General features: G+C 30.9%; 1 protein-coding gene across 8 annotated transcripts in view; it reads right to left on the bottom strand.

Annotated features, from left to right (window-relative positions):
* The window catches only part of RPS6KA6 (ribosomal protein S6 kinase A6), a 151,094-nt gene that overhangs the window by 22,510 nt on the left and 106,637 nt on the right, over positions 1 to 21,947 (bottom strand). For all 8 annotated transcript variants that reach the window (XM_032474770.1, XM_032474774.1, XM_032474769.1 and 5 more), the window contains 12 exons: positions 20,679 to 20,821; positions 17,273 to 17,343; positions 16,941 to 17,029; positions 16,085 to 16,143; positions 14,171 to 14,273; positions 13,424 to 13,554; positions 12,896 to 13,018; positions 12,269 to 12,358; positions 10,931 to 11,089; positions 8,306 to 8,467; positions 3,758 to 3,834; positions 1,649 to 1,766 (listed from right to left, as the gene is read on the bottom strand). In XM_032474770.1, coding sequence (XP_032330661.1) covers positions 1,649 to 1,766; positions 3,758 to 3,834; positions 8,306 to 8,467; positions 10,931 to 11,089; positions 12,269 to 12,358; positions 12,896 to 13,018; positions 13,424 to 13,554; positions 14,171 to 14,273; positions 16,085 to 16,143; positions 16,941 to 17,029; positions 17,273 to 17,343; positions 20,679 to 20,821 — 1,325 coding nt within the window. The remainder of the gene's footprint in view (positions 1 to 1,648; positions 1,767 to 3,757; positions 3,835 to 8,305; positions 8,468 to 10,930; positions 11,090 to 12,268; positions 12,359 to 12,895; positions 13,019 to 13,423; positions 13,555 to 14,170; positions 14,274 to 16,084; positions 16,144 to 16,940; positions 17,030 to 17,272; positions 17,344 to 20,678; positions 20,822 to 21,947) is intronic.

Below are 21,947 nucleotides of genomic sequence, written 5' to 3' on the forward strand. Positions count from 1 at the left end.
TAAATTTTAATATGTAGTATTCTTTAATAACTAGACAGAACCACAGAACACATAGAACATAGAAAATCAAAAATCTAAGCACAATTGGCATATGTATCTCTATTTCACCATTATATTCACTGTTGTTAGTTATTTTTTTTAAAAAAGAACACAAGAGGATTATTTGTATAGCTTTAAACACTGGAAATGTTCCTTGGAAAAATGTACTTTATGACACAAAAACTGGCTGACAAGAAAATACATATATTTAATGAATAATATTAGTAGTTTCAATCACTTTACAAAGGGAAATCTGATAAATTATAAATAAACCAAATTCTATAGAAATGGAATTTTGGAGTTGGAAGGAACCAAAGGGAGAACTTAGTTCCCAAATTTTACAGAAGAGAAAACTGAGGCAGCTAATTAGTAGATCAAAAACTAGCACTCAGTTCTCCTGGCTTCCAATCAGTTGTTCCTTTTACTACATCACACAGCACACTTGTGTTATGGCTAAGAGCCAAACAAAATCCCTTTTCTGTTTTTTAAATGTTGAAAAGGTAATGGTAATGAAATCCCTGATTTATTTATTCTACAATGATAAGAATACAAGTTTTACTGCATAATAAATCCTACAGATTAGCTAATGTCCGTCAGACAATTAGGTTTTATCATTAGCAGATATTAAATATAAGCAAATCCTTTTTTCTTAAAATGTTATCTACTTCAAAAGCAGATTAAAAGCTTCAGGGCTCTATAAATCACATGCTGACAACCTTTGGGTTTTGTTTGAAAACTTAAAATTTTCACATTATAAATGTAAGAATTAGTAATCAAGTCTTGAACAATTATTTTTCCCTAAATTGAATAATGTCGGTTACTCTGAAACATCACTAATATGACAGCCACTAGCCACACGTGGCTATCAAGCATTTTTAAAATTTAGGGAAATCCAAATTCAGGCCATAAGTATAAAATACACACCAGAATTTGAAAACTTAGTGTGAAAAAAAAATTTAAAATATCTCACTAATTTTTAAAATATTAATTAGACATTGAAATACTTTAGATATACAATGTTAAATAAAATACATTATTAATATTAATTTCTCCTGTTTTTTTGTTTTTTTAATATGGTTACTAGAAATTTTAAAATTACATGTGGCTTGGTTACATTTCTATTGAACAGCTCTAAACCATCAACTGTAAATATCTAGGTGTTACTGATAGAAAGTTTGTATATTCTCTAAGAATAAGTTAAAATTATAAAAATCACCTACATAATCACTAGTCAATATCTGTGTTAAAAAAGAAGTGATGTAAAAACACACTGAATGCAGAAATCAACTTTAGCTGGCTTTTTGTATTTTTGCTCAGTAGATTTACATTTTTAGTTTTGGTTAAAACTGAAACTAGTTTATATTCCCTGATCATATATGAACTGATAAGAGAGGAATGTGTCCCAGAAGCATGGCAGAAAAAAAGTCAGCCTTTGTCTTCCTCAATTCACACATACACATGAATTGATTTAAAAATATATACTGTGACTTAAAACAAATACTGACATAAAATACCATGAGATACTCCGTTATGCAGCCTAGGCTATAACTTAAGAGATTTCAGCAATTAACAGGAATGCAACAAAACAAAACATATTTATAATTTATACCTTTGCTCCATCTGAAATATTGTCCCAGTTTCCACCACTCAAAGAAAACTTCCCATTGCCTATACGCAGCAGTATCTCTTCAGGAGTATCATTGGGGCCATTAGCAAATGGAGTGTAGCTATTAATAAAAAAGATTTTAACAAACATGCAGGCCTAACATATATATCAAATCTAATTGAAAGTGATGAGTATAGAACTACATGCAAATATTTACTATAGCAAATTAAGAATATTACCTAAAATTTCCATTTACTGTTCATATCAAACTTTACATTTAAAACAATGAACTTAATCCTAATGAATTATTTAATAAAATGAAGTCTTGCCTATATCAGTAGTATTTTTTTTGCCTTTGATCAGCTAATCAATGCAAAATAAAATAAAGGTGGCTTTTTATGTAAAGCTACAGTCTGAAAATCAGACTAGAATAAAACATGCAAATTTTGTATTCTCACAGGCATAAGGTAGCAAACCAAATATACTCACTATGAAGAAATTGTTAATTCTATATATTCATAATGTATTTATTGTATTGGCTCAAATTTATTCATTAGCACTTTAACAATATAACCAGTGAGAACAAGTTAATATTTTTTAATTAATGTCTATGAAAAATGGGTTAAATATTTATATCAATATAACAGAAAAATCCTTGATAGCCATTAAAGTCATTATGTGAATCAATATTCATGGACAGGAAGACAAATACATTCTATGAAGTTAAAGTAGTTTAAAAAATAATTATACAGTGACAAGTGATCAGTTTTGTACCATTTTAACAAATGGAAATAAAAATGGTATTCAAATTTGGGAATCGAACGACATGGTTAAAAATTATAAGATGTCAATATGTTAATGTGTTAATTCCCTCATGTAACAATTAAGCTGAGATAACATTAAACACACATACATATACACACACACAAAATGTTTTATTTAGTCATAAAGTAAATACTTGAAAGCAGCAATCAAGAAGTGGTATCCCATGGTTTGAAAACCAATACTGTTGATTGCAGTTCATATGCAAACTTTAGCCACCCTTAACTTTGGCACTTGCTGTGGTCTATAACTAAATATTCTGCATATGTCTAAAAGTACATGGAATATCCTGATATATGTGATTAGCACCAAGCCAATAAATAATTTAGTCACCATTTTCATAACATATTTATAAAGTGCCTGCTATGTCAAGTATATTTAATTACACTAAATTCCCTCTTTAAAAGTCACACCTAAAACTAATGTTATTTAAAATTTTATACTATCTAGGACATTTTGGGATAACAACACAAATATTAATATTTTTACACACTACAAGTTGGAACACTAAGATATTTCAAAGGGTTTTACAATCAAGTATATTTTAAAACAATCTAAAATAATGTTCCATATTAGTTTGTCCACCTCACAAGGGTAAAAAAATAAGTCACACCTAAGTACGTTATAATTACATTATAATTCTTCAAATTCCATTCTATGCATTAGACTTTTCTAAACCTAGTCTTTTTCTACAGCCATAAATTTCTACTCCTAAATAAAAGTGCTACTCATTATTAAGAGTAAAACAGCACTTTTATTATTTATAAACTAACAATATTAACATAATCCAACTGTTACTTTTTAAAGTATTTATCCTTTTAAGAGAACACAGCTGTGTGTTTCTGTAGTTTAGTGTTCTGCTACTACTTTATTTCAGTTATAAAGCTCAATTTTACTAAATCTCTATTGCCAAGAGAACCAAAATTCAAGTACTTAAAAAAATTAACTCAACATCAGCAAATTCAGTGGGTAAGCACCTGTTGAACTGTGAAATTATTTTATACTCAAGTAAACATTTTCAACAAGTAATGCACTCAAATGTAAAGTGTCAAAATAAAAATACATGCTTTATTTGAAAAAGTTTTAGTTCCAGTTGAACAATCTCTTAATTATATATCTGAATAATGCCTCATTCAACACCTTTGTTTTTTAAGTAAACAATACATAATGTTTTGAAATGTTGGTAGCATTTTCCTTAAGGTTATTTTCATCTGTCACCTTTCTAGATAAAAATATACACGTGAAATTCAAGTAATTATGTGAACTGTTTTGAGTATATAAATTTCTTACCCAGCCAACATTGTGTAAAAAAGGACTCCTAGACTCCAGATATCACAAGCAGCATCATAGCCTTGTTGCATAAGAACCTGAGAAAGAAATATTCATTATCTGGTACTACTCAGTATAAACTCAGTTTTCTCATCTAGAAGAAAGTTGTGCTTCTAATAATCTCACAAACGTTCCCAATTTTTAAAGTTAGATCATTTTAATATTTTCAAAAATAGATTTACTTAATGTTAAAGGCAAAGTCTTCTGCAATTAACAAACACTGAATAAGTGACTATTAATAAGGTGAATAAATAACATGGATGATACAAAAAAACCACCTCATAAGATATGATTCCTGACCTCAATGAGCTTTCACAAGTCCTCCTCTTAGGAAAACCAGACACAGACATCAAAATTTAAAATAATATGTACAGAGAGATTAATATATCCTACACATAGTCTGGTCTTTTAACCCTGACACTGATTCTATATGATAGATATTTCCATTTTGAAGATGAGGAAACTGAGGCAAATGTTAAATAATTTGCCCAATATCACAAAACTAGTGAGTGGTGAGCAGGTATTCTTACTGTAAAGCCTACACTTTTAATATCTATTATAACTGCCTCCTGACTACACAAGAGATGGTAAAATTATATATAATCTTATGAAAGCAAGATGAACTTATATTTTACATACAAGTCTTATGTCTTAAAAAAGATTAGTATATTTCTGGATCACAAACATACATTTGGTAAATACTGAATGGTTTCATTATTTTTTATGCAATAATTTAGGTAGCTGTTTTTTTCTCTTGTGACTAGTATTAATAAAAATCAAATAACGTTTATTATATATTCATGTGTTTTCTCTGTGAAGTTAATAGGGTTTGTTAGAAAAATAAAGAGATGAAATGAGGCCTTTATTTTTTCATTCAGAAAAACAAGCCCACTGCTAAAGCCCTTAGACACAGGAAGAAAATAGAAACATTACTAATGCATTAACACTGGGGACTATATAACCATAAGCATAGACATTTCATTTATAAAGGCTAAAAAATATTAATGTTCGGTTTTGACAATGACCAGACATAAATAATAAGTATCTAATTTAAAATTCAAGATATAATTTTTTTTCATAGTCAGAGTATACTTATAAGAACACACATGTGTGCAAACTTGAGAAGCTGAAGAGGCTATCAAAATACCTATATAACTGGCTTATGTAAATAACACAAATGGAGACTACAAAGCCCCTAATAAATAATGAGGTGGAGCTAAACAATTCACATCACAGTACACCTAACCTGGCATCCTCTAGTAAAACATAAACCATTCCTCCTCTTTTCCCTCATCTCTTTCCTTTTCTCACTTCTTACAGCTCTGGGCATCACCGTATTTTCCTTGGTTCCCTTATGACAGTAGCTTTAAAGCTACACAGATGATCCAATGCATAGACAAGGTTTAGGGACTGCTTAGGAACTAGTTAGACAGGCAAGGGTTAATCAGTGAGTCAGCTCTAGGTATTTCATACTCCCATAACCTTTCTAGTAAAATGAGAAGGAAGGCACTGGAGGAATCATTTGCCTAATTAGGTCCAACCATGAAAAACTTGTTTTAGATTTACCACACACTTAAACCCATTTTGTATGAGTAAAGAAGAGGCCCTTTTGTTCTAGAGTGGGTGTCAATAGTGGGTACTATTATAGATAGTAAGAACATACAGCCATGAAAGAAACAAGGCAAGGTGGTGAGATGAATGAAAAAGTACAGTGCAGGTGTGTTTCATACCTTCTTACTTATATCAAGTTAAATACAAAGAAGATAGAAGTCAGAATTAAAGTAGTTAACAACATTACCTTCTCTTTCATTTGGCTTCTCAAATTAGCAAAATGTAACACAGACAGAGATTCTCATTCCCTTTGCTCTAAAGTTCAAATTATTTCATATTTGGAGCAAAACATATGGCAGCCCAAGGCCAGAGCAAAGCAGGGTAATTTCACATTTATTTTTTAAAGATTTGTAGGTACAGCATCCATCCGATTTACAATATATTGTAAATTCCTCTAATTCAGGATCATTCTTAGACTCAGTAGGCATCAAATATCAGTTGAATAATATGATAGATTTGCTTTTATAAAAGAATAAAATATTTTAGAGATATATTAATTTTGTGACATAGGTATAATAGAAAACACCTACTAAGTAAATAAGCCCTAAGAGGTTAACCAAATTGATGCATATCAAAAAAATGAATGAATATTCCTTCCTGTTAAGCTGAAACTGTACTACTAATTAGTTTCTATCCTAGCAAATAAGGGCCCTTTATGCACTGTGATGAAACAATGAACTTATATCCTCATAAATGCTATTATTCATTCAAATATCTACATGGATACTTGAATCTTCCTGATTCTAATTTAAAAGATAATGCATTTCATACACTTCATTAATAATTTTTGAAAGGGTCTGAAATTTTAGAAACAAATCTTATCCAAAATCTTATCTGTATTTCATTCATAACAAATTACAAGTATTCATTGATCACTAGCAGAAACTTCAGCACTTGATAATAAAACTTTTCAAAGCATTCTGAAAATACAAATACAAGCCTAGCCAAACATAGTTCAGACACTAGAGACATTAGTTACAGAGAAGTCGTCTCCATATGCCCAGTTGAAAACCTTCACTCTTCTACAATGGTGAGAGTGTCTTACTACAATGAAAGTCTGTTAGGATAAAAAGCATCAATAGGCTGTATTCTACTCTGCAGATTTACACTCATTTGAAAATGTTTGCCTAGCCATTAATCTAAAAATGTTTACCTAACCATTAATCTAAACACAGACATACTGTATATTTTTCATTTTAATGTCTGTTTTTAAGATTCTCATTTGGGACACATTCACCCTTAACTTTTTCTAGTGAGAAGTTTCCATCATACCAAGGGGTCCACAAGATTAAGTCACTATTAAGAAAGTGGACATTAAAATGGTTATTCTATACTCTTCTGTTGTATCTACTGCATAAATATGTTAGAATATTTATGATGACTATATATCCTATATTTAACAGAAGAGCCTTAATCTCAAGTATTTTCTTCTTTTCCTACAAAACCATTGAAATGTCCTAGAAAAGCTAATTTTTTAATGTCTAAGCTATATCTCTTACACCTGGGATAGTACAATAACTCCTTTTGGGATCATGCATGTATGCCAATTTTTGATTGGGGAAATTCTATGTATTTTAATATGATAAAAATTTGTACATTCATTATGCTCTGAATGTAATTAAAATATAGATTAATGCACATTCTATGAATATGTACATAATTTCTTGTAAGGCAAATCTTAGAAAAGCCCTGTAAAGTAAGTGTTATGCTTCTTCTTCAATATTAACATCTTAAAGGAAGATTTAATACATTTTAACATGGGAATTTTTCATAGTTAGAAAGTTATTTTCATATTTCTACATTTCTATTTTGATTACTAGAAACAATATTTTTCTAACAGCTGCATTAAAATACAGATTTGTTGATATTTAAATGTAAGAAATATGTTGTATCTTATATCTGATGTGCAGTATTATCCAGAAAGGGCTAGTATTTAATATAAAAATAAAATAAAAACATGTATATGAGATATAAATTCATCTTCAAATTATTTTATTTTTCTTCTGACTTGGAAAATTCAATTTTTCAAACCTGAGGATTTTTGTGTATTTTGATTTGTGTTAAACATATAGTAATTCATATGAGTTAGCATTATTCATTACATATAAGAACAGTTCTTTCCTTACAAACAAAACTTATATAGAGAATCTATATGGCCAATGCTATCCCTGATTCATCTTTTAATCATCCATACTTTCACTGCTGTGAGAGTTGCAACTGTCAAACTTCCCATCCTCATTATCAGATCTGACAGATTGCCGGAGCTTGCCAAATGTGAAACATGTACCTCTTGACTTCCTCAGCCTCACCTTTCCTGACTCTTCTATCTAAGATCTACATACAAATGTTATTGGCCAAGAAAAACCCAACTGCTTACAAAAACTCCTGTGAATTTGTTTTCTCCAGGAATTAGATCTTAAAGACAATTAGGGATGGCATTGCCTATGTTATGTGTAAAGCTAAACAATATAAATTATTTCATGTTCAGCATAAACAAATCAAAATACCTGAAAAATCTATCCTGGTTTTTTTACTCAGTGAATGCCTGGTCTTGAAAAAGTTAATTTAAGTACTTTGAGCCTCAGTTTCCTCACTTGGAATATTTAATATGTTGAAGGTGGGGTTATCTCTACTCTCCCTCCCAGCTCTAAAAGAGCATGATTCTGAAACTAGTATATAATCCAACAGAATAGAATAGTCTGATTATTCAGGCTGGCTTCAGATGTTAGTTACTAGTCTGAATATTTATATTGGGAGTTATCAGAATTTAATGATTTAAAGAGATTTATTATTGGTAAAGGACAAGATAACTCAGTTTTTACCTACCAAACATGACATAATAATACATTCAACTAAAGGAAAAGAATGAAAGGCAAATACTAAAATTTTAAAGACTACCTCAGGTGCTACAAAGTTTGCAGTGTAGCACGGAGTTAAGAGAAGTCCATTTTCTCCTCGAAGTTGTTTTGCAAACCCAAAATCACAAATCCTAATGGAGTCTGCATTGGCTGATTCATCCATGTATAAAATATTACTAGGTTTAAGATCACGATGGACAACCTTGAACATAAAAGGAAAAAAAGCATTATGTTTCTATAGCTAACTAAATATCTGTGAAATAAAACATTGTAAGTTAATATGTTTCCAAGGAAAGGAATTGTCTCAATCATAAAATTTTGAAAATGACACTTTTTCCAACCTTGATAGCCTTGACAACCTGAAGCATACAGAGGAAATTATCTCTATCGGATAGTTGTGATAGTTTTTATTTAAACCATCAGTTTTGTTAACCACTTTCAATTTCAAGATATCAAAACTCAATTCGCAGTTCCACTTGTAGACATAACAGACTAAGGCCCTACTCAACACTCCCCTCCCCTTGATAAATAACTACAAAACTTGAGTACAAAAATCAACTATTCTGTAAGTATTGGGGAATGAGCAAAAGGAGACAAGACTCTGGTGGGAAAAAAAAGACCCTGGTGGGGAGTACATACTTGATTGAAGGAGGGAGCTATATGAGTAGGTCCCTATATCTCTGGCTTTTAGCCTAGGCTTAAGTACAGTCCCTATGGTACACAGTGATGGTGAAAACATGTGGAAAAGCCCACAGTCTCTTTGGCCTGGAGAAACAGAGAAGTAATGCTGAGAAACCGTGAATGCTGAGGGGAGGTATACTGTAAGGGAAAGAGCCAGAACGGATCCCTGAATCAAAAATGTGTAGAAGAGGCTCGAGGTAGTCCATAAAGACGAAAGACATAAACAGAGACGAGAGTTGCTCCCCAGAAAGCAGAGTTTTCAGTGCAAACCCTGGTAACAAAATTACCCACTAAAACAAACAAAAATAATCACTGGAGAAAATAACATAATATAACAAATCTACATAAGTTAATATTCAAATGTACAGTACACAGTCCAAAATTATCTGGTATATGAAAAACTAAAAAATAATGGAACACAGTTTCAAGGAAAAAGAAAAGCAATTCCAACTACAAGATAAATCATGTTGGACCTAAGAGCAAGGATTTTAAAGTGGCTATTATCATATGTGACATGTTAGATATGCTAGCTAATGCTATGGTGGTAAGCATATTGTAGTATATAAATACATAAATGTATCAAATCAGCATATTGTATTCCTTAAAGTTACACAGTGTTATGTCAATTATATCTCAACAAAAATGTATTGTTCAAAATTCACAAGACTAAATAAATATAAAAGAAATTTAAAAAGTAAAGTGGCTATTGTAACAACACTCAATGAAGTAAAACAAAACATGCTTTCAATGCATGAAACTCTCAGCAGAAGAAAAAGAACAATGAGTAAGAACCAAGTGAAATGCTAGAAATGGAAAATATTCTAAAATTCTCTATGTGATGATTTTTCTACTGATACCATTCACTTCATTTAATCTAGTCCCATCTTTAATAAGCAGTTTAGCACAATGAAAACTCTTTAAAGACAAGGATCAAGTCTTAAACTCATGGTTAAATCTGCAACACCTTTTAAAATGTCTGGCATGTAGAAATGCTCAATACATGACTGTCATTAATTTACTTAATTCATATATTATTTTATTTCTAAAATAAGAAACTAAAGAAAAGATGCTTACTATTTTCCTCTTTTCAAAAATTCTGGTCATCCTTTATTTTAAAGGGTGTTGATAAAGATAATCAAGGAATTAAATTATAATAGAACTACTCCTTTAGCATTATACAGTTTATATTTCAAAATGTTGAAAATATACTCTATTAAACCACAGTCAAAAATGACTGTTGGCTTATTTTTCTTAATTATAAGAGGGGCCCACGTAGAACTTTCTAATTCTGAGTTGCCAATTCTGAGTTGTCCATTTTTTTAATTGTTTATACTTAAGTGGGTACATATCCACTATTACAACTGATTTGAACTTAAATTTTTAAATTATTTGTTACTTTTTTCCTTGTTTAGCTATATATATGATAATAGTGAGCTTTTTGGTAATTCAATTCATTTGCTTTTTTTATGAAGAGACAGGAAGCAAAATAACAGGCCTGCTCATACACCAGAAATTTTAATATATTACTACTTCAAATGTTCAGAATCCAAATTTCTTACTGTATTTGGGGGAGGTGTTGGCAAGAGTCAAGATATAGTGTCCTTTTACTGCCAGAATTTTATATGTTAGGCATAGTATAATTTGAATAATATTCATAACAACATATTCTTGGATAATTCTTTTCTGTTTCACTTTTAAGTTTGATTAGGTTTAATAATTTCAAAGTCAAAGTTAGACACATTTATATAATTCAAACAACTTTTAAAATTAATATGCTATTAAATTAGGGCTAACAGGCAGAGTGAAGAGAATTAATAAGGTATTACTCAATTTCCTAAATCTATAACTGTTACATTATGAGTTTTATTATAATATTCTATACAAAAATATGTGATAGAAAAGTATTTCAAGTGTTATCTCTTATATATAATTTTATGAAGTTATAAGTCCCAGAATTGAAAGGAAGAATATAACTACAACTTACTCCTTGACAGTGAAGATAGTCAACTGTCTTAGTTATTATAAACAGTACATCACTAGCTTCCCGTTCTGAGAAACATTTTTGTTTGAGAATACGGTCAAGTAGCTCTCCTCCTTTCATTAAATCCGTAACAAGGTAAACATATCTACCATCATCATAAACCTAAAAAAGAACATATTATTTAAATGTTATTGTTTATAATTATAATTCTGAAATATTTAAATTATATTTACTTTGCTTTTCTAATGAACTTCTATTCTTTTACTATTAATATAGTACAGGCTGTACTGAAGATTAAACTGGCTAAACAATCTCCTACACTGTCTGTGAGACCATGTTAAATATATAATTTTATTAACTTTTGAAGTTTTTTGTTATACTTCATCAAAGAATATAAATGGAAAAATAGAACTCCTTGTCTCTCAAATGGCATCTATCTCATTTTTAACTATATTAAAGCTTCTCTCCCTTAATAGTAGTAAGCTCCCTTCTAGCAGTAGATGTATTATTCGTTTTTTAATATCGTCATCACAGTCCATTATCTGACATGGTGTCTTAAATACTTATTGAATTCAAATATTATATCAAAGAGAATAAATTAAAAATATATACACCTTTTTACTGGAGGGCATGTATATCTATATATCTATACATACAAACACATATGTGTGTATATGTCTATATACATATATGTATATATTTACATATATATATATGTATATATATATATATATATAGACAACTATTTAAGGATTACAAATCCAAATGCGTATCATATTATCTGAAACAAACTGATCAAGGTGATGGTTCACTTGCCTGCCTTCCCTAAAGAGAAAAGAGCATTATTTTCTTAATGTGAAAAGTCTGTATTCAGTAACATCTATTAATATGAGTTATATGTTCATTTTACAAACTATAGACTAATACTATCTCACCCAAGCAACAATCCATAATGCTATAGCCAACTGATGTACAATCAAGAAAGTAAAATCTCCTAGAATTTGGCAGAATCCCAGTCTCCTTTATCTTCTATATTTGTAGTACTAGAAAATAATGAATGGAGCTGGTGCTAAGGTAAACAAACTAACCAGCCGGAATACATTCAAGTAATCATGACACTCTCATTTTCCAAACATCATAGTTCCTTTCTGATGTTCTATAAAAATGGTAGGAGTATTGCACCATAGGGGAAAGAAATAACTGAAGTGGCAAATTTAAGAGGTTTAAGATTTTGTGGCATGAAAGTAAATATACTAGGGACATGAAAAGTTTCAATAAGAAAATAAAGTGCCAAGTCATAACTTCATTAGCTTAGCTGATACACAGATTTTAAATACCTACATCCTTTAAAGTGATAATGTTGGGGTGTTGTCCATAGCGCATTAAAATTTCAATTTCTTCCGAGGGGTCCCTCTTACTTTTGTCAATGATCTAAGAAATAAAACAAATAAAAATCTCAGAAGAAAATAATTTTATTTGTCTAAAAATAAATGACATATTTTCAATTTGATTCTATTTTCAAACAAATACAGAAAACTCAAGAGTGATATTTTTCTCACATTACTTTAACATTTAAAAATTTCCTATAACTAAAACTTAATAAAAAAAGAATGTTCTTTAACATTATTTTCCATTTAACTGAAACTATATCAACTGATAATGTGATTGAAATGTGATAGTAATTGTCACATTTGCTCGATAGTAACATACTACATTAAAATAAAATTATTCAAAAGCCAAGACATTCATGAAATACACTGTTCCTCCAAAATAAAGGCTTTTTTATTGAACAAAATAAAGTCTTGGAAAGAAATTCAAAATGAAAATGAAGTCTTAAAGAGTTCTTCCTAATCATTTTATCTTTGCTTTTTCCACTTGCTCCACTGAAAAATGTCTGTCAGTTAACCTGCAATTTAACCTACACATATATAAAACAAACAAACAAAAAGTCAGGCTCAGAGATAATACCTTCACTGCAAATTCCATGTTGGTAGCGGTATGTATGCATCGCTTGCAAACAGAATAGGAGCCAACACCAATATCCTCTTTCAATTCATACACTTCACCAAACTGTGCAGCATTTCCATTTATCTGTTTTTGTTAAAAAGTAAAATATGAAAGAGAATGATAAATTTTCATAATTTTTATCTTCTAAGTATACATTCTTCCCAAATCTTTACAAAATCTAAGAATAATTCTAGAGAAGTTTTATCAGTTTTTATAAATGGCTTACACAGATTCTGAGATGATCCTAAATTGTAGGCTTTCTAGATCCCCAAAACCAATACAATACAGCAACTAGCTAATATATCACCCATTACATTTTCTCGCCAAAAGAGATTACAAAAATGCACAAATATAATTCAAGGTTAATCCTTTTCTCTAAAACATATAGAGTCATCTTCAATTCATTATTATACAAAGAGATAAATATGAAATTAAACATCATTTCAAAATCACTGTAAATAACTGAATAATCCGTTAAGTGGAATTTACCTGAACAATTGGTAATACATTTGCACTTGTGATAGGAGTGATTTTATATTCTTCTGCAATGGAAGTTGCAACGAAGCTGAATCCTTTGAAGAGTTGATGAGCATTAGCACTGGCTGGCAAACCAGGAGAATCTAATGTCCAAATAATTTTATTTAATTAGAACTACACAGACTTCCATGATATGAAATGTCAGCATTTCTTTGAATATAGAGGAAACCATTAAACGTTACTATCAGACTACTATATTATTTGACTTATTGTACATTATCTATCTCCCCATACTAGTATGCAAGCTCCATGTGTATTATAATTTTTGTCTGTTCTGTTCACTACTGCACCTTGCTGCTTAGGCCATAGTACGTATTCAATATTTGTTGAATTCATGTATGAAACACATGCCAATAAAAGTAAACCCCATTAAAGTCTAGTCAGAGTGATATATCTCATATCTTACCTCCTACCCCCATCAGCTAATGCATCAGCATGTCAAAAAAAGTTTTAAAATAAGAAAAAAAGAAAACTTTCACACTTTGCTCTAGTTCCTGCTTCCTTAATAAATACTTCCCATTTAAAGCCTCTACTTGAAAGGTGTCCAAGCAATGCTGTACCTAGGATCCACACTTTCATACAGGCCAAACCACCCTTTGCAAACTTACAATTCTTTTAGTTTTTACCTAAGAAGCTAGTGTAGTTTTTTAACCATCTAATTGAATAAAAGCTCTGATGTTACACATACACATGCATTACCTTTAGGTGTTTTTGCAGTAAATTCAGGATCAAAGCAAAAAGTATCGTCTGGTTTTCCAGAAGCAGGTTTGAAAGGAGGCTGAACTTCTCTTTTATATAATTTCTAGAAGAAACAACAGGGTAACACTAAAATATATTAATACTTTAAAAATTATTAAACTTCATAAGGGGAAGCAGAACATGATATTCAGTCCTTAACAGAAGGCTCACAATTTCATAAATGAAATTGCAACAACCTTCAGATACCTGTTAACCAAGTTCTAAATTCTAACCTGTTAACCAAATTCTGTATATTATCTAAATCTGAGAGATAATATACAGAATCAAATGAGACCAGGAAATGCAGCAGTGATGTCACAGTTTGCATTCACAAGGAAGAATGCTGTTCAGTTTTGGATATCAAAAACTGACTTGAATTCTCACTGGTAAAATAACCATACAGAATATATCACAATGTTACCATGCAGAAATAACTAATAACATTTGAGGATTTCAAAATTAATAATTAGTCTATCCCCAAGAAGTATGTATTATACTTAAAATATTTTTTCACATAAAAATATGCATCAAATGCACTGTTTAGAGCTCTTTTATAGAATTCAGAAACTTAAACTTGTCTAACAATCTAACTTCCTAAAATTTATGTTTCTGAAAAAAATAAAATATCTTATAATATATAAAAACCTACTTTTGGGGGGAAATCTATTTTTTTAAAAGCTCACAGACCCGAAGTGGGGGAAAATTAATAGAGGATTACTTTAAAGTAAGTTTCATTTATTTAAATATGTAAACATTCTGCTCCTTTGTTATTTAAGGACAATAAACATAAACTGTTTAGATATAAAAATGATGGAAAAATAATTTCCAGTTTGTCTAGTTAAGGGAAAAGGAAGAGTAGAAAAGCAGTAGAAAAAAATGACAAGGGGATGCAACAATACTGAAAGAAGGATGCATACAGATATGACAAAGAACAGATTCCCATGCAGCACGTCCACTGAGTAGCATTTTAGGTTATTAATACTAATGGCTTATGTTATATTATGGTTTTCCAATTATAAAAAATAAATCAAAATATTGCCTTCTGAAAGTTGTTCTATAAGCCAGATGAAATAATAATTTGGTTAGTGAACAGGGGCTTTCTACCTCTTTATTATAGATCAAAAGAGACACTTTCTCTTTCGGAAAAATTTTCAGTATCAATGCTAGAACTAAGTTATCAGAAAAGCTTACCTATGATGATTAATTGTACATAAAATACATAAAGTTGTGTTGCAAAAACAACATCAAAAAGTAAGCTTTTCTAAGAAAAGCTCATTAGTCTGGGAGTTGAAGCTTAAAAAATTTCAATACATGACTTAGCAGAATGTCTCAATGTTTCTGTTTTCATGTCCTCTCAAAATTTAGTGAAATACCTATACAATGATATTCACTTCTTAACAAATTTAACATGATCATCAGGGCACCCAAATCCGGGTATCAGCTGTATTTCCTCAGGGGCACCCAATTCACAGTGGGTGATCAACCTGTTTATTCAAATACATGGCACAGAACCATTTGAAATTAAATAACATTTCATATGCTTTAGAATTCATTTTTTTCTATAAGAATCTGCCCTATCATTCATCCCTGTTCTCCTTTCTCTTCTTCCCCCTACATTCCTCAACCTAGAATAGGAGAGAACGTTAACCACACTTAACAGGTAAGACAAATGAGAAACAAAAATTAATTAATACCATCTACACACCTACTGGTTCAAGGTAACTGCCATGATATGCTACACCTATAAATAAAAATCTAATACTAAATATAAAACAAATGGATTAAGTTTATCAGTAAAGTCCATATATTACCATTTACTCTTCAGTTTTTGCTCTAATTAAAGGTACACAGTAACAAACTTTCTACTGAACTTACATTCCAGTCAATATTTGCAAAAAAAAGATGTCTTTTGATTTCGTCAACTCCTTCTGAACCTATAAAAACGGAAAGAATTTTTTTACCAGTATGATTTTTTTTTTAATCTGCCTACCTAGCTTTCAGGCTATCATTCATAAACAGAAGTACATACATTTCATAGATTCCATGTAGTGAAAAGTTTGTGACTTATTATCTGATGTTCTAATTGGTCCTTTGAATTTAATATGATAAAAAAATAGCTGATGTTCATACTGAAGCATGTAGAGTATCATGAAATACTGAAATGCTTTCTGAATCAAATCAAAATCATGTTTAACATAACACTAAAATTTAAGTATTTTTTCTTTTCTTCATAATTCAGTTTATGACCTCATATCTATATGCTGAAATTTTAAAAATGCAACAAGTAAAGTGACACTAAAATTTTAATACAAGAACACAAATAATAGGAGCACATTTGGATCCAGGGAAAGGCTACTAGAAAGTGGCCAAATAATGAGCAGTTATGGAAACATAATATTTACCTTGATGAATATTGGAAGGGACAAAATAATTATCTTCAAATATCTAAAAGGATTACCTACACAGGGGAAAATTCTGTGAATTATGTCAAAAGAGACATTCATATGATATACATAATGATATATATTAAACAGAAGTTCTGAATAACTAAACCACTCCATTTTTTATCATGGACATAAGAGTTTTCTGGAATCTTTGCATATACAAAGTGCAAAATTCCAGGTATAAATATATAGCAGCAGTAAATGAACTTAAGCCAGAAAACAAAGTTACAATTATCCTCCCAAAGCATGTAGTATATTGTTATAAAAGCTAACAAAATAAACAATACCCAATCTGTTTGCTGGATTCCTTTTGAATAACATCCTTAGAAGACTTTGTGCTTCAGCACTAAGAAACTGAGGCATTCCAAGTTTTGCTCTGGAAAAGAGGATTTCAGAAAATTTCATTTAAATCTAGCCATACTTCCAAATTGACAAATCCCAAAAAGAATTTTAAAGAATGCTTTCCACAATGGCATAAAATGTTCCCTATATGGCAGGAGAAGGGAACGAGACAGTGTGAAAAATGTTCTTTTGTATCAAATGAAAATTGTAACAAGTTTCTCAAAACCAAAAGTAAGAAATTTTTCCCAAAAGAAAAAAAAACAGTGTTTACACTTACTTTAATATCATATTCATAGTCTCATTTCTGTCTTTACCTTGAAATGGCAGAGTACCAGTAAGCATTTCAAACTAAAACAAAAAACAGTACAAGTCCATTTAGCACAACTTAGAATATACAATGAAAATCTTTAGGAAAAAAGGAGACTTATAATACATGATCATCAAATTATGCAGGATCTACATGATAGTAGGTCAAAATATGACCAGAAAACTAGGTGACTTAAGGAAATAGACTTCAGATACCCTACTATATGTGAAAGCTGACTTCAAACAAATGAAACCAATCAATTTTTTTTCAGTTCTTATTTGGCCAAGTTCCCCAAACCAAAGCAATTTGGAAATACACAAGGCATTTTCTTTTAAAACAAAGATAAGCCTTTAAAGCAAATATTTGACAATGAAAGAAAAGTAAAAATAAGCACAGAACCATTTCAAATTCACACACGCTCAGGAAGGATAATCATTCTCATTCCATTCACTCCCCTAAAAAAGGAACCAAACAAGAAGCTACACACACTACACACTATGTATATATATATATATATATTTAATCTGAGATGGTTGTACACAGCACAAAAATATTTTCCCTAAGAGATTTAATTGCAATGCAGATATCCAGAACATTAAATAATTTAAAAAGTAAGTCTGAAAATGAAGATCATTACAGTTCATTAAAGAGAAAAGTTTTTATATCCCTAATATTTAAATCTTCAGCTTATATTGAATAATGGCTTTGGCCTCAGTCCTTGTTCATTTATTTGAACTCACAAACTTAATTAGCTTATCTTTTCAACTCTTTCCTACACTCTGATGACTCTCAAAATCAGTTCCAGCTTCAGTCTATCTCAGGGAAGGGAAACGGAAGTCTTCCCTTCCGTATTGACAGTAATGGTTCTCAACTGGAGAATGAAGAAGTAGGGGTAGGAGTCACAAAAAGGTAATGAAGAAGAAGGGAAGTATGGTGTATGTGGGTCATCTCTCTCAAGCTCCAGAACCCTATCTCTAACCTAAAGTAATGATTCTTTCCTGGGGACTGGAGGAGTAAGAGGTGGAAATGGCAAGAATAAAAAGAAAAAGAGAAGGATAGTATATTCAAATCACATTTTCCCCTCAAATAAACTATATGCTGGCTGGCATAGTAGTGTTTTGTTGTTTTTGTTTATTTGTTGTTTGTTTTTTAAGGTCTCCTGATGATTCTGATGCTCTCTTCACTGCCCTCTCCTAATTCATTACTACCACAAGGTTAAAGACTAACCTATAGTAACCTATGGAACATGTTAAAAATAAGTTCTTTCCCCACTTCCAAAACCAGCTGTCCTTCCCAGCTATCTCTTTTCCACTGAAATACCACTCTTTCAATCCCCTAAAATTCATACATTTTAGATGTATCTTTATTTTTGACCCTTCCTCTCGGCTTCATCTGTGACATTTAATCTGTGACTAAGGTCAGCTACTTCTTCCTTTGAAATGTCTTTAAGATTTCCCTTTTTTATTGTGTAACCTTACAACTGTCTTCTAAGGAGAACTTGTTGGTCTCCCTACTTCTAGTATCCTACATTTCCAATCCATTTATATAATGCTATCAAGGCTAATCTTCCTAAAATACATTTTTTCTTTAATTACCATCCTGTTTAAGAATCTACAAAAGGAATCTCCACACTGTTTTCCATACTGGCTGCACCAAACTGCATTCCCACCAGCAGTGTAGGAGGGTTCCCCTTTCTCCACAGCCTCTCCAGCATTTGTCATTTGTGGATTTTTGAAGGAACCCTACTTCAGGATGACACCTGCACCCCAATGTTCATAGCAGCACTATTTACAATAGCCAAAACATGGAAACAGCCTAAATGTCCATCAACAGGTGACTGGATAAAGAAGATATGGTATATTTATACAATGGAATACTACTCAGCCATAAAAACTGACAACATAATGCCATTTGCAGCAACAGGGATGCTCCTGGACAATGTCATTCTAAGGGAAGTAAGCCAGAAAGAGAAAGAAAAATACCATATGAGATCGCTCATATGCGGAATCTAAAAAACAAAACAAAACAAAACAACAACAAAAAAACAAAGTGTAAATACAAAACAGAAATAGACTCATAGACATAGAATACAAACTTGTGGTTGCCAAGGGGGCGGAGGGTGGGAAGGGATAGACGGGATTTCAAAATTGTAGAATAGATAAACAAGATTACACTGTATAGCACAGGGAAATATACACAAAATCTTATGGTAGCTCACAGAGAAAAAAATGTGACAATGAATATATATATGTTCATGTATAACTGAAAAATTGTGCTGAACACTGGAATTTGACACAACATTGTAAAATGATTATAAATCAACAGAAAATGTTAAAAAAAAAAAGAATCTACAAAAGTTTCCTACCACCCAGAGAATTGTATGTAAATGCTTATAAGCTTATAGCCTCATTTCCTCCACCTTTACCCTCATTTTCCACTACCACTCTAGTCAAACTGGTTCTCCAGGTCTTTCCTAATATTACCACAGAACAATCCTTCTTGACATGCAACTATTTAAATCTTACCCATCCTTCAGGGCTTGATTTTAGTTCTACCAGTTCTGCTTTTCCTACGTCAACTTATATGAATCCTTGCCTGAATTCCCAAGGTACTTCCAGACAGTTTATTTAGCTATTCCATTTGTTTCTCCAACCAGATAGCATGCCTTCTTAAGTCATAGAAAATGCCAAATGTTGTACTCCTAGTTTGTTCCCACCACACTGCCCTCACCAAATGCCAGGCTTACAACAGCCACTTAATATATCGATGTATCATACAGTAATTCAGTGATAAATAGGCAAAGATGGATTATTAGGCTTCGAAAGCAAATTATATCTGATTCAATAGCTATTCATTTATCACCCTACTTAATACTACAAACTCTATGCTTAATCTTCAAGCAAATTAGTCAGTCCATATGCTTACTATGCTAGATACTGTGGGAGATGAAAAGTAGTAGAAAACAGGATTGATCTCCTGAAGAGGTTTAAAGTCTTTCTAGGGACATGCTTGAAACAATGCGACAATAAGACTATACAGTAAGGTGCTAAATTCTGTGATATCTAATTAAAATACCATGTAACTGCTAAACACAGCATTCTGAAATCTAAAATCTGGTAGGCCTTTTTCTAAGTTTTAAATCTGAATAATTTATAAAAGAATGCTGTCATTTACCTTTTAATCTAGCAACTTTAGAAGAAATCAGAACACCAAAATCCTAACTCTTATTATATAACAGCTAGCCAATCACAAGTTTTTAATGACAGTCAAGAACTTTCAGAACCCTATCTTCACCTAACACATCCCAAAACTCAGATTAACATTATAAACAATATTAATTTTATATTGGCATGATTTAAAAAAAAACAGTACTTACCATAAGTACACCATATGACCACCAATCAGCACTCTGGGAATGACCTCTCCTATTTACTACTTCAGGAGCCATATATTCCACTGTACCACAAAATGAGTAGGCTTTCTTTTCTTGATCAACCGATTCCTTGCTGAGTCCAAAATCTGTAACAATATTACATAAAGACATATCTGAAGATCTTCAGAAAATAGAAAATACAAAAAGAAACAAAACTAAGAACTAAACCTATTCATGAGTGGCCTATGATTACCATTAAGAAAGTTCCTGTGAGACCAATAATGGAAAACAGCCTGCATTTTATAATAGTATTCTTTAAGACTATTTAAAATTGCTCAGTTAAACCTCATACTCAAAATACACGTTTTCATGTCTAACAGAATACTATGCAACAATTTTGAAAGAACAAATTAAAGCTGTCATAGTGATCTACGTTTTAAAATAGACTTAAGACATTATCATACTAAGTCAGAGAAAGACAAATATCATATGACATCACTTATATGTGGAGTCTTAAAAATGATACAAATGAACTTATTTATAAAATAGAAAGAGACTCACAGACAGAAAACAAACTCATGGTTACCAAAGGGGAAAGGGCGAGGGAGGGATACATTAGGAATTTGGGATTAACAGATATAAACTACTATGTATAAAATAGATAAACAACAAGGTCCTAATGTATAGCACAGGGAAATACATTCAATATCTTGCAATAACCTACAATGAAAAATAATATGAAACGAATATATATATCTGTATACTGAATCACTATGCTGTACGCCAGAAACACAACATTGTAAATCAACTATACTTCAATAAAAATTAATTTTTAAAATTTAAAAATAAAAATAAAATAGACTAAGACAAAAAAGAGTAATTTGCACTTTTTAAAATATTAGAAAAGCAAATTTTGCTTTGGCGAGCTTCCATTTTTGTTTAAGGTCTTCAAAGAGCTAAAAGGCATCAATACATAAAATCAATTTTATTTCTATATATTAGCATTGAAAAATTGAAAGGTGAAATTTTCAAAGTACCATTTATAACATCACCAAAAAACCCCTCATGAAATCCACAGTATCCAAATATACAAAGTATCTATATGCAAGAGCTGTATGCTAAACACAAGAAACACCAATGAAAAGAATCAGAATAGATCTAAGTAAATGGAGAGACATACTGGTCATAGTTTGGAAGATTCAATACTGTTAAAGATGTCAGTTCTCCCAAAACTGATCTATGAGTCAATGAAACATTAGTGAAAATCCAAGC

The sequence above is a fragment of the Camelus ferus genome, chromosome X (genome assembly GCF_009834535.1).
Source record: "Camelus ferus isolate YT-003-E chromosome X, BCGSAC_Cfer_1.0, whole genome shotgun sequence".
Taxonomy (NCBI): Eukaryota; Metazoa; Chordata; class Mammalia; order Artiodactyla; family Camelidae; genus Camelus; species Camelus ferus.